Raw genomic sequence first — 14,631 nt, 5'->3', positions numbered from 1 at the left:
TTATTGCTAAAGACTTGATAAGTAGGAGGGGAAAGATCAGCAAATAGTATTCATTACACATGCATACTGATTTTCACATGATTAAAAATTTCTACCAATGAAAATTAAACCCAAACCTAAACAGCCAGAGGAACCATTTCACAGGATTATGGCATTTTGCCCTTTGGGAACTAACAACAATGATTCTCTTTAACAGAAAGTACTCCATCCCCAGATGATCACCATCATGTAACTCAGACACTGAACAGTTATAGAGCTCTGAAGCAACACAAGCACTAAATACGACAGTGGTAGAAAAGTCTGGGGTCCACATAGGAAAATCTCAAACCCACTGGGCTACTTCTTCAAATAAGTTAAACACAGACAATCAAATTAAATGTAAAGAAAAGTTTCAAATCTATTTTCACTCTTCAACAATGGTCCCCCACTCACTCCATTTTTTTAAAAACCTACACTACAAATGTGATATGTTGAGGTTCTTATATATATTCCTTTGGGAATATATTGAAGAGAAAGGTCTCAGAGGCCTCTCTCTTACTTAACTAATGTAAATGAGAATGAAAATGAGGTAATAGTGGGACAAACTTAAAATATTCCAGCTTCTGAAAGATTTATGCGGAGCACAGAACAGTAACTCTAAACAAAGTAGAATAATCCCATTAACATTTGCAAACTTCTATAAAACAATTATATGTTTACGAAGAAAATTGAGAGTAAAGAATGTTAACTAGATCTCAAAAATGTCCTGAAATGACAAACGGATCACACATTACAACCAGAAGATTTTACCTTTTCCAGTACTGGGTACAAAAAGTGATCAGAGGCTAAAGATCAGGAAAGTCAAAGAACTATACATGGTGTCCACATTCCATAAAATATGGGCAAATTCCTATATTTAACACAACCTTTGAGAAACTCACATCTACATGCTTAGAGAAAAAACTAAGACACGCCAAATCTTACATTTAGTATAAGATTATGTAAGATATAATATGTGCTTGTTTGAGTGATTTTCACCCTTTTATTATAAGGACTCAAATTTTAGTATTACTTATATGTATTCTTTTTATAATGAAAAAAATACTTTAAGAATACACACAAGATTATATCCAACCAGAATAAGAATGAAAACTGAAATACCTCTGTATATATAATATTTACCTGGTTCTTCCTTGATGAATGACAAATCTTCTTCTGGATAGGCAACAGGTGGCTGCATCACTGAGCAATCTTCTAAATTTGTTTCATTATTAGGTGGTATATTATAAATAAATCTCTTCGTAGCTTGGGTTTTCCTCCTTGTTTTGCCAGTCTCTTGAATTCCCTGGGAGCCCATATTATTCCAAATAAACACTTTTGTTTGACCTTGAGACTCATTTTCTGTCAATTCAGGTGAACCATCCTGGACCCAACTACTGTCATTCATTTGGTAGTTTTCTATTTGGCCCTCGTCGACGTTACAACCATCATTTTCAATTTTTACATTACTTGCCAAATTGGTAAGATTCCGTGTTGCCCAAAAACTGGCAATTTTTTGATCCCGTGATGAAGACAGGCCATCTCTGTTAACTGGTTTTCTATTATTATAGTCCACAACTACAGACTCTGGAGCTTCTGATTTAATGCTTATATTTAAGGCATCTTTAATGAAATTTCGGCAAGTTTGAACAACTTCACTCATTTGAAGATAGCTGGCCACTGTCATTACTTCAATGGCATTTTGGCTTGTGAGCACCAGGTTACCAGAATACAAGAAGTCCAAGATGACTGAAAAACCTTGAACTGCAGCAATATCTAAATGGGTAGTATTGTTTTGGTTAGGGCTTTCTTTGTTTGAAAAGCAATATAAAGTCTTAAAGAAACGGCTGCCTGCAACCAGGATGTTCTTATGAGCTTTAAAGATTTTTCCGCTCACCACAATGCTGACATCACAAAGAATACCCTTCTTCCTCTGTTCATTTAGTTGTCGAAGAAGTTGATAGCAATAAGAGTTCTCATTTGGCCTACTATTAAAGTCACAGTACCCCTCCTCTGATGGTATTTCTGACTCCTGTAATAGATGGAAAACATTAATATTAAATTCTATTTACTTTTTAAAGCCATCAGACCAAAGACAACAAATCATTATCAGTAACTTTTTAAAAAGCACTATGAAATACACTAATTTGTTAGTAATCATTACATATTGAGACTGAAGTGTTGACAATCCCAAATATTGAGAGGAAAGGAGTGAACAGCTTAGCTTGCTGCAAGCCACTTTTATCATAAAAAAAAAAAAAGAAACATCCTGAGGATCAGCAGAATTTCATTTAAAGAATATGTATCACATATCATGTTATCTTTTCAAATATAGCTGAAGACATGGATTAAGAATTATTTAAGGGACTCCCCTGGTGGCTCAGTGGTTAAGAATCCGACTGCCAGTGCAGGTTTGAGCCCTGGTCCGGGAAGATCCCACATGCCACAGAGCAACAAAGCATATGCACAACTACTGAACTCATGAGACACAACTACTGAAGCCCACATGCCGCAACTACTGAAGCCAGCACACCTAAAGCCTGTGCTCCCACCACGAGAAGCCAGCGCACCACAAAGAAGAGAAGCCCCTGCTCGACGCAACTAGAGAAAGCCCACACACAGAAACGAAGACCCAATGCAGCCAAAAATAAAAATAAATAAAATAATAAATATGTAAAACTCTTGGCAAACATTGAGTCAAATAGTTTAGGTCAACAAAGTTAATTAAATCTAACTAATGATAAAGTTAGGACCCTAATAAAAAATGTGCTTCAAACTACAGGAATAACCAAGTATATAATTTCCCAATCAATTTTCAAAATGACTTATCTCTTTAGGATCATAAATACTATCCATCAGGTAAAATTCCTGAACTCAAAATTCTTAATGTTTATAATCTTCCCTCTTAGCAATCTTATAAGTACTCATTACAGTTCATTTTAGCATCACTAAAGCTATGGTAATTTCCTATAAAATAACATGTGATATCAACAGAAAAAATAAAGGAGTGTGATCTAGATTTGGAATGCTGCCTATGCTAGTTATTAAGCGTGTGTCCTTGGGCAAGTCACCATGCCTTCTTAAACTAGAAAGCAGTAAGTACTACAAATGTTTCTAATTAAGAACTTCAGGACTTTACTCACAGAGTGACTAGGTGTCTATTCTCTCAGCACCTTGCTCAATAACTTCGTAGATAACTGAAGTAACAACTGTTTTCCAGCAAAAAAACGTGCTTAGACATTTCTAGTAGAAAAGATAACTGACAATGCTGACCTTATTTAAGTGTTAAAGATTCATTACTTTCTTTGGCACAAAATATTAAATACAAGTCATTACTATAAAGTAATGAGATACATATATACAGATCCATGAATATATGAGCCTGGGAAAAACATGGAAAAGATACATGCTGGGAGGACTGATAAGCTTGGAGAGGAAGAGAAGGAGGAATTAGGGGGAAAAAGGGTGTAGGAAACAAAGCTGTTAGGACTGCAAAATATTTCTCATTGAATATTTTAAATGGTGGTGAGATTCCTGAAGCAATCCCACATCTCCATTTAACCCCACAATGGGTAGGGCTAAATTACAAAAATAACAGGTTTCATTCTGAGTCCTGAACACATGGGGTCATGCATATAACAATCCCAATTCTCTGAAACTAAACCAGATCACATAATCTATCTAAGAATTTTCGTGCTGCTTCCAGGTATGAGAAGTCAACTGAAAGAACCAAAACACTAGAATTCCGGGACACTTCAGTATTTCACAATAGTGAAACATTACAGATAACTGCAAATCTGGAGTACAAGATCACGACAGAATGAAGCGCAGAAAGTGGAGAATTTCCATTGCATTTCCAACTGACCCTTGGCAGCATCCCTATCACTTCCCAGAGCCTCAACTGCATACTTATACTTCATACTTATACTTACTGCATACTTATACTGCATACTCATACTTCATACTTATACTGCATACTTATACTTACTGCATATTTATACTGCATACTTCATACTTATACTGCATATTTATACTTATACTTCCTGCATACTTATACTGCATACTCATACTTATACTGCATATTTATACTTCATACTTATACTTACTGCATACTTATACTGCATACTTCATACTTATACTGCATACTTATACTGCATATTTATACTTACTGCATACTTATACTGCATACTCATACTTATACTGCATACTTATACTGCATATTTATACTTCATACTTATACTTACTGCATACTTATACTGCATACTCATACTTCATACTTATACTGCATACTTATACTTCATACTTTTATACTGCATACTTACACTGTATACTTATACTGCATACTTTTATACTGCATATTTATACTGCAGTTTTATACTGCTTACTCATACTGCATACTTATACCTCATACTTACACTGCATACTTATACTGCATACTTATACTTCATACTTTTATACTGCATACTTACACTGTATACTTATACTGCATACTTTTATACTGCACACTTATACTGCATACTTTTATACTGCATACTTATACTTCATACTTTCACACTGCACTTATACTGCATACTTATAACTCTAAGCCCACCCCCACATTCTTGCTCTGTCAGACCAAAATATTCTAAATTGGCTATACTCTCCTACTGGAACACCCAATCCTAAGCAAAACCTGCTAACAGCCACAGTTGGAGTAAAGTAATCAAGTTATTCATGATTAAGTCCCAAATGTTTGCTTTGAGGGGCTGGAGGAAAGGAAGTGAGGTAAAAAACACATTTTAACTTTTAGATCTTGTACATAAACCAGTATGTTGTGAAGTTTCAAACTATTTAGCAAAGGGGATGGGAAATGTTTAGGACTTGTATGAATATACAAAGAACTAAACCAATACTAAAAATATCTAAAATAGTTACTGCTGTAGTATAATTTTCTACAGAAGCATCATACTGTTTACTTTTACTAAAAGACTTTTTACTAATTTGCTTATGCTCTCTATTCACTACAGCAAATTTCCAAACTGCATCTTTCTTTGATGCAAGCCTAAAACTAAGCTTTGCTATGCATGCCATACCTGCCCAGCAAAGCTCATTCGGTTCGAAGTTCTAACAGGTATTGTAGTAACAGTATGAATACTTGGAAGAAGCAAAAATTTTAAGCACTGATCAAAATTTAGCAGCACATCATGAAGAGTCTGTGAAGCAGTGAATTAGCATTTACAAGTCAAGAGGTGCCTAAAGTTTATACACTAGGCAGTTCAAAACACTTTAAAAAGGAGGTGGCTACGTCATAGCAGTTATTTTAGGCCATGGTGACTGTTCTGAATTTTCTGGGCCAGTCCTAATTTCTGTAATTCTCTGCCATTATCAGACCAAATGTCCTAATTTTTAAAAATAACTTAGACAAAAGCCTATCCATCAAAATATTTGCCCATTCCATTTTTGACACAAACTATACAAAACCAAACACGCTATTCAACCACTATTTTTTCTCATTACTATTGTGCAAGAACAGTAAAGTTACCTGTTTTTACAAGCAACACTAGCTGTTTCTCCTTCAGTATCGATCAGAGCACTATGCCATGTTTCTGTAGCACCTATTAAACATGCTCTTCACAATGAAGGGTTTACAAGTCAAGAGTATATGTATTCAACAAGTGGGAGTATTATTTGAGGATATGGGTAAAACAGTGCAAAATATGCACTAAAATAAACTGCCAATATTATTTGCTGAACCAAATAAATTCCTAGTACTAAAGACAAAAATCATAATAGATTCCTAAGAAGTCATCTCTCTCTCTAGTTCTTTAACATTCTATGTCCATTCTCAGTATATTGATAAACATGAGATATCACTGATAAGTAAAAATATACTGATAAAAAGGTTTAAATATTTCCAAAACTAGTCTTTTTAAAGACCAGTTGGAAAATTTTCTATTCCCTTTCCCAAAAAGGAAAACACGACTTAGCCCAGACATTAGTCTCAACTAGATAAACAAGGAGATTTTAAGGAAATGGACAGTCAGACTTCAAAAATCAGATAATTTGCTATACCAGAGGATCTATAAATATGAAAAGTCTTCCGTTATTTGTGAAGATGCTCATACGTAAAATTATAATTTTAGATCTGGAAGACACCTTAATTAACTTTTCCAAAATTAAGAAAATATAGAAAAGTATACATTTGGTTAAAATCCTCACAGCTTATTATCTTCAAATTTATTTCCAGAGAGGCCAAAAAATAGTAAATATTTTACTCAGAGAAAAAGCTGCTAAAATCTTGAAAAATCCTGACTTTACTCACTTATTTAATAAGCATGAAGTGAATGCCTACTTTAGACAGGTTGTACACTGCAGACCCAAAATGAATTAGTTCCCAACCTGCAGTTATCACTACTGAGCAAGATTCTTAAGGTACTGAAGAGTATAACAAGCATGTTATGAGAGCAGAGAGGAAGTGCATCTAATCCAGTTTTTTTGGAGGTGGGAGAGGAGATGCTTTTTGAAAGAAAGATCTGAGCTGAACCTTAAAGGATGCAAGAGTGGAATGGCAGGACGAGCACGCTAAGCAAATGAGATGGCATGAGAAAAAGAACCAAGATGGTCTACAGATCCTCACAATTCTAGATTTATGAAAGACCTTCAAGGTGATCCCAAAAAAGCCCAAGAAATGCAAATATGCTCTTATGAATGTTTTTGGAGCTAAGTGTCTATAAGTTGCATCAGATTATCAAGAGATTTGAATCCTGCACAAGATTAACCACTGCTATAGGTGCCTACAGAGCTTTAGAAGTAGTGATCTGACTGAATTCGCAGATAGAGATGACTGTGGCAGCAAAGTGGAGGATAATTATCAGGGGATGAAGACTAGAGATACTGTGACCAGGGGAATCTATTGTTAATAGTGCAACACACTGCACTTGCCAAGAAACAAGGACCTTAATTAGGTAAGAGAGATAATAATGGGGGAAGAGGTAGAGACGCAGAGCCTGGAAAAAAGTTTGGAAAGTAAAATCCGTACTTGAGTGATTAACTAGATTTCAAGGTAGGGGTGGGGAGGGAGATCAAAGGGTCTTCACAGCATTCTAGCTGGGGGAGCTAGATAATGCCACCAACCTGTAGAGAATCCAAGACCACACTACCCAGTCTCCCCACCCTTCTGAGGGGTACAAGGGGAGAGGGAACTTCAGTTGCAGTGAGCTCATCTGTAGTCAATCCATAAATTTAAAAATGCTATTTGGCTAAAAAAATCAAGTAATTAGTATTTACCTCCATACCCAGAATTACAGTCCTCTTTTGATAAATGGATTAGTAGAAAACACAATTTCCAACACAAACATCAAAGTGTAAGCTAAAAGCATTAAAACCAAAAATCTTTACTACTTTTGCTGCAGCAACCCACTGGAACAGTATACTGAAAGATTTCAAACATCAGTGTCCACTTACAAACCCAAATTCAATTTCTAGTAATGAGGACAAACAAGGCCACAGCGAACATGATGCCAAATAGGTGCCTGCTAGTAGTACTGACAAATTATGTAACAGTCAGTAGAGAAAGAAAGGAAGATCTCCTTTGCAATCTTCTATCACTTCTCTGATCTCCTTGAGAGATGGCATCTTTCCTTGCAATTTAAGTACTATCCCTAGAAATTCTAAATCTATAGGCCTGGGGTATTAGCCTTCAGGTGATTACAACTTCCAACCAATTTTAGATGCCAAAAATATGCTTTATTACGAGCTCTCCTCAAAACCCACACATACACACTACACAGGTGCTTCTAAACAGCAACTTACACATATTTCATCGTGGTTCTCCCCTGCTTAAAACTGCTAAATAGTTTGCCCATTGTTAGCAGAATAAAATATCAATACAATCATTTCAACATAAAAAGATCATCCATAACCTGGAGTCTGTCTACCCATTCAAACTTGATTTTTCATCCTGCTCAACAACCAAATCATCTAACTTCTCAGACACATCAAGACATCAATTTCCACTATGCTCAAGCTGCTTCCAACTGCAATGCCTGGAATGCCCTCCCGTCTTCAACACTTATTCACTTAACACAATTAAGTCAGGAGCCAATTCTACAAGCTTCTCCCAACCTTCACAAATAGAATTGATGACTTTCCTTAGTGTCTTAACTGTAACTTGAATATACTTCTAACATGGTAGCTATCATTTTATGTCTGTCTCTCCTTACTAGAGTACAAGTTTCTTGAGGGCAGAAAAATGTCTTATTTATATAGGTTTATCTTCAGTGCCTTGTATCTACCTAATATGTGTACGTAAGTTTAAGAGGGAGAAACAAGCCAATTCTAGATACACTGTAACATATAGTAAAAACCACAAGGGAAAGGAACCAGCTTTTACCAAATCAAACACAATGAATGACTGTTCGAACCTATTTAAGTATTATACAAACTGATTACTTAATGGGCCATAGGCTCCGCAGTCCTCTGTAATACCTATTTCTCCTTCCTAGTGAAAGGTTTTTTCAGTCTTTCTTCCAGTCTTTTGTTTGTCTTTAAAACAAACAACTTATTTTTGCCAAATGCAAAGAAGGCTGGTAGATCTGTCTCACCTTTGCTTTTGTTGCTCACCAACATATTCCAATTAATAATTTTAATCAGATCACTGATCTGAATTAAATATTTACTTTCTGGAAAGGTTAACTAAATTTATAACAATAACACATTTGAGTGCATGTTTTAAGCTTACTAAACTGGAAAGAGTTGACAGAATGTGTGATTTAGGCTACGAAAATTTCACAACTGGGTAGAAAGTGATCTGAACCAAGATACAGTGGTAATCACTGTTATTAAAGCAATTTTAAGTCCTCTGGGCCGAATGGTCAAATCCTACATGAGCTAATCACTGAACCTGACTCTTAAGATATAGGCAGTTGTTACTCAAAACAGAAACTACATGTTGTCCCTTACATCCTTATAAATACAAGGGTATTTCTGAAATAGAAGGCTCCAGAACAGATTCTGAAAGCATATTTATGGACTCTCCCATGAGCAATCCTTAACAACCAACATCCAAATAACAGAAGAATATCAAAGGTTTTAAGAATGTGCCACAGGGAATTCCCTGGCGGTTCAATGGTTAGGACTCCACACTTCCAATGTAGGGGGCACAGGTTCGATCCCTGGTTAGGGATCCCACAGGCATGAGGTACAGCCAAAAAAAAAGAATGTGCCACAGTTTTTTGGCCACCACCATGGAATTAATGGAAAATAATTTTTCTCTTACAGAAGGCATAAGAAACAAAAAGTAAAGTAACCCTTATTCACATACTGATTTGGCCAAACTCTTAAAAAAACAGGCCTCCATGTGCTCCTGATTACGTTTAAATAAGAGAGGATAAACACACAGATGCGTCTATGTGCAAAGACTGTGGAAGTAGATAGAAGAAATTGTTATTGGGAGGTGAGGGGGAACTAGGTAAGAGGGAGACTCATCTATTATTTATCCTTTTATACTTTTCCAATTTTTGAAAATAAGCATGTATTATTTTCATAATAATAAAACTATCTTGCTAGTCCTCTGGGTTTAAAAAAAAAAAGGGAGGGGAGGATAAAGGGAGTGAACTACACCCTAGCCTCAAACTTAATTCTTGCCGGAGGAACTCCAAAACTCTTATTTCAGCATTTTTAAGACAGGACAAGGCTAATGCAAGATACTTCTTACGAAGGTAAGAAAAACTGCATGTATGATGAGAAAGTCTCAATGTTCAAAGAACTGAATGGCCAGAGTCTCTAAAAGTATGAAGAAGAGAACTGGTTTGCTCTCTAGAATCAAGAGTGAGTCCATGAGATAAAGTGGCTCCCAAACTGAGAAAACTGGTAACACTGAGACATGAGGTACCAAGTCCCCCAAAAAAGTGTTGTTATAGTTACCTACAATGAAAATAAGTAATGATGACAATAACAGTTATCATTTACTGAGTGATTACGTGCTGGCATATATACTTTGCATACATGAGGAAACTAGAAGTTAACTAACTCATTTTCCTGCCAAGAAAGAGGATTAGGACTCAGGTCCCCCTTCTTTAAGCTCCAGAATGCTCTTACAGATTGTGTTATACTGCCTCCTACAGGTAATCAAAGGCTACATGGAATGGAAAAAAAGTGATTAACTCTGCCCATAGGAAAAAATAAGTCAGTTCTTGAACCTGACACTCATGTAATAACAAGACAAAAGGATTCTATAGGTGGTACCTGGGGTCAATCACAAGGTAACACCTCAAACTAAGGTTAGTTAGAATGAAAACAAATAACATCCAAAATCCAAACAAGGGAACCAATAAATAGTCATGTTACACAAACATGACTACTAAACTTTATTACTCTCAGTCTAATGAAATAATGTCCTAAGAGAAAAAAGGTGGTCTAAAGATTATATCTGTAAAAAGGGAGTTTAAGGGGGCAAAGGGTAAGGGAGGGGTAACTCACGGATTAAGTTTAGGAAAGGTTTTACCTAGGAATGAATTCCCTAATCCAGACATATGCCTAGGGGAGAAGGATACACCACACTAAGTCTATCATAAAGTTATCCAACTAATTCCCCTTCCTCTGATTTCAGGTTCACTAAGCAGCTAATTATAATTTGTACTCCCATTCAGATCTGCCTACACGTAGACTACGCTGAAGAAGATAAGAGTAACTGGTCCACTGGATTAGGAAAATTCATTGATTGTCTTTTTAAATGTTTCTAAATAACCAATTTACCATTTAGAAAAGCACACTTTCATTTTCACAAGCCTTCCACCTCTCCATCATACTACTAAATAACCTCAGGAATATATAAATCTTTAAAACCTCTAGACTCCTCTTCTGAAAAATGGGAACAGAATAATTACTTGGCAGAGTAAGGGACATCTGTATTCGGCATACAGAAGACAAGTTTGGCACTCCAGTGCCCGAGCTCACAAAGCTAGTAATTGCAGAAAGCTGAGATCTGAACGTAGATTTACTCCAAAACTTTTTTTTTCCATTGCAACATTCCTTATAGACTTCAGTCTCATTTATCACGAAGAACTGTAAGACTTGGGACAATTTACTTAACCTTTCTGGGCCTTATATCTTTAAGTGACCTTCCTTCTAGGGCTTAGGCAACTAAAACTTGTGCAAAAACTGTTGCCATTGCCCCCTGAGAAAAACAACCCTATGCTTTAACGTTAAAGCCTCAACTTCTGAGAAACTTCTGGGCTACAGGGTTATTGGATAGTGCCTAACTAACTCCAGTATAAGTGTTCTGAACAGCAAGATCACTCCAATAAAAACACAAAGGGACTAATATCCGAAAGGTGACTTTCTAAAATCAATGGCTAGCAATACAAAAGAATAAATTCCATCCACCACCACAGGTTGTCTAAAAGTCTTCGAAGCACTGATCAACATCTGTTTGGCTTGAAAAAGGATTATCAAAATGGTAAGACTATTATCTTTAGACTAGAAATATTAAAACAAGAGCTAAGAACAGCTAAAGTATAGCTTGTTTTATAACTAAGAACTTATGATTTTAAGGAATCCGGTAAATACATGCTCTACCAGTCCAAATCAACTACTTGGTATAAGTAACTTTACATTAAACATCTCAAATATTCTAAGTTTAAAGTAAACTGCATTTATAAGAAACTTTTTGAAAAGGGGGGATTACAGAAAATCTCAGCACAAAAATCTGGGTAGAAGGAAACAAAAACTACCACAATTTACCAAAAGTATGCCTTTGGAAAGAGAAGTTCAACAAGTTTAATGGAGATGAACTTAGTAAAATAATCCACGAAAAAGGAGTTATGCACGTAGCTTCCCCTACATTTACATACTGCTCTCATATTTCACATTATCCTGATATGATAAAAAATATTTTTCTCCGCTGGATGTTCTCCTAAAAGGGGTTGCGTCAAAGATTAAGAAAATTGTTTAATTCATTCTTCAAAGAGTTACCAGATTTGACTTCCACCGGCAAGCTGAAAGACTACCAACATAAATCAGCTTTCCTAAAACCACAGCTAATAACATTTTGACCCCACAAAGCTAACCTTACAGGGTTAAACCCTTCCACCTCGCGTATTAAACTTTCCTTTTGATTCAATCTGATGGGCAAAGAAATCTGCGTCATGAAAAAATTAAAACAAATTCAGCGCTACGATTAGAAAATTGTTATTCCCCCCTCCCCCGGTAACTTTTGAAAACTTGTTCCCAGGTTTTCTAACCCCCCCACGCGTAAGCTCCCGACACCTCTCTCCCAACAGGAAAGATGTCTTCACCCAGGAAAACGGGGTAATCAGCTGATAAACCTTTCCCCCGAAGCAGACGCAGAATACACCGTACCTGGGCGTTGGCTTCGTGGAGTTTGTGCTCGGTAGAGACGTGGTGCCTCAGAAGGAGGGTTTTCTTGTAGTTGCGGGTCCCTCGCGAAAGCTCGTCGTGCCCCACAGGAGGCAGGTCCCCGCTTACCCCGTCCTCGGGGGTCTTCTGGCACCAGCCGCAAGACATAAGGCCAGTATCCTTGGAATAGCGCAGCCAGGGAAAATCTTTGAGCCAGGAGGTCTGAAAGGAGCACTGGAGCTTCTGCATTAGGGACTTGGGCCGCGCGAGCGGGAAGTGCTGGACAGTCTCTCCTTCGCCAGCTCCCACTCCGCTGCCCTCCGCTTCGTCCCCGCCATCGCCGCCCGACCGCCTGCTGCTGCTGCAGCTGCCGCCTTCCGCCCCGCTGCCGTCGCCCAGGCTCGCCCCCTCCTCTTCGTCCTCGGTGCTGTCGCTCAGGGACGCGCCGTCTGGCATCAACTCCTTCCCCTCCAGCGCGTCCAGCTCCAGCTCCACGGCCGCGGGCCCTCGCCCATTGAAATGCCTCAGGGGCCACGCCGAGGTCTCGGGGCGGCCGCGGCTACTGCCATTGTTGCCGAGCCCCCCGCCGCCGCCGCCGCCTCGGAAGGCCAGAGTCCGACGGTTCCTTTCCGCTAGCAGGGGGCCCCCTGCGCCACCGCCGCCCAGCGAGGTGGGGCCGCCCGCGTCTTGGGGGAGCAGCAACTCCTTGGTTTCCTCGGCGGCGGCGGCCACCCCGGCAGAGGCCTCCAGGTCTTGGGGCTCCAGGCCCTCCAATTCCACTTCCTCGTCGGCCCCCCGCCCATTGAGCTGCTGCGGCGCTGGCGGCTGGGGTTGTCTTGGCTGGGGGTGCTGGGGCCAAGCCGAGGCCTCCCCGCCAACGTTATTGTTCGCGGAGCCGCCGCCGCCGCCGCCGCTGGCGGTGACCAACCCGCCTCCTCGGAACGCCAGCGTCCTGCGGTTCATTTCACTGAACGACATGGCGCGCGCCGCCGCCGCCGCCGCCCGGTGCCCCGGCTCCCGCCCGGCCTCGGGCCGCGTCCCGCGCGCTCCCCCTCCGCTTCGCCCCCGCCCCCACCCCGGGCGTTCCGGTCTCGCGGGGCTCGGCCTCGCCCTCCCGCCCGGCTCGCGCTCGCTCCCCGGGGCTGCCTCACGCGTCCGCCGCCGCCGCCGCCGCCTCCCGCCGGGCCGCCGCCTCCGGCCGCCTCCTAATCCTCCACCCCCGCCCCGCTGCGCTCCGGGCAGCGTCCCGCGCGGAGAAGGGGGCGGGCGGCGGAGAGGTGAGCAGCGAGCCGGGGCGCGTGGGGCCTTCGAAGTTGAGAGGCGGAGTGCGGGGAGACCCTCCGCTGCCCCCTCTTTAAAGCCGCGCGCACAAACCGACCCTCCAAACAGATATCCTTCCTCCGGCGCGCCGAGGAGTCCCAACCCGCTGCCGGCTTCCGAGGCGCTGAGGGCAAGAAGCACGTTAAACTGCCGGGCTCCGCCACATAACGAACCGACAATAAAGCCGGCGGAGCGTTTCCGTCCGACCAGGCCCCGGCGGAGGTCGAATGGCAAATGAACAACGGACCGTGCGCCCACAATGCACCGGGGTAGCAGTAACCGCTGGAGGGGGAAAGGGTGGGGGCCGAGCTGGGGGAGGGGGGCTGGGCTTGGGGCTGGGCTGGGGTGGGGTGGGGTGGGGGCGCCAGGGGACCGGGAAAGGGGCCGGGCCGCGCCTCCGGCCTGGGGGCGGGGGTGCGGCCGCGGGGAAGGAAGTCGGCCGAGGAGCGGGGGACAAAAGGCCGGGCGGCGGGCTGGGGGTCTCGGGGAGGGGGCGGGCGTGTGCGGCCGGGGCCGGGCTCCGCGGAGGACTAACAGCTGGCGAGTGTCAGGGTCTGGCCGTCTCCCCGCTGCCCGCACGCACCTACCCGCGCCCGGGAAGCACATTTTCCTTCTCTCGCCACGAGTTCACCTGGGACTTTGGAAATAACTGTGCGGTGGGAGCTGCGCTCCAGCCTTGTCATTTGCTGGGGGTGGGTGGCGGTGCCCAAGGAAGTGAACTTATTTTGTTCCTTCACAAAGACTGAACCAGGCTGTGCCTTTCACGCGAGGAGGTTGCAACCACGGACACCTCCTCGTCTGATGTATTGTGTGTGCGAGGCAGCACCTCAGGCCCAAGGCAATAATCATTTCACAGAAAATGCACCGCCCCGAGTGTCTTATTGCTGTGATGAAATGGAAATTTAAATAAAAGGTCGAACACGTGCGTTCAGTGGGAAGTATTGACATGGGTGTTAC

General features: G+C 41.2%; 1 protein-coding gene across 2 annotated transcripts in view; it reads right to left on the bottom strand.

Annotated features, from left to right (window-relative positions):
* ZBTB10 (zinc finger and BTB domain containing 10) overlaps positions 1 to 14,372 on the bottom strand; it is a 35,765-nt gene extending 21,393 nt beyond the window's left edge. The window contains exons 1-2 of one of the 2 annotated variants that reach the window (XM_030839199.3): positions 14,262 to 14,372; positions 1,162 to 2,050 (exon numbers count right to left, since the gene is read on the bottom strand). In XM_030839199.3, the coding sequence (XP_030695059.1) occupies positions 1,162 to 2,050; positions 14,262 to 14,357 (985 nt within the window). In that variant the 5' untranslated portion in view covers positions 14,358 to 14,372. Of the gene's footprint in view, positions 1 to 1,161; positions 2,051 to 12,357; positions 13,373 to 14,261 lie in introns of those variants that run through there. The other variant, XM_030839198.3, reaches the window with a different exon arrangement.
* Between the last annotated feature and the right edge of the window lie 259 nt (positions 14,373 to 14,631).

The sequence above is a fragment of the Globicephala melas genome, chromosome 17 (genome assembly GCF_963455315.2).
Source record: "Globicephala melas chromosome 17, mGloMel1.2, whole genome shotgun sequence".
Lineage (NCBI taxonomy): Eukaryota > Metazoa > Chordata > Mammalia > Artiodactyla > Delphinidae > Globicephala > Globicephala melas.
The sequence above is the reverse complement of the archived record's forward strand: the minus strand, read 5'-3'. Positions and strand labels throughout refer to the sequence as shown.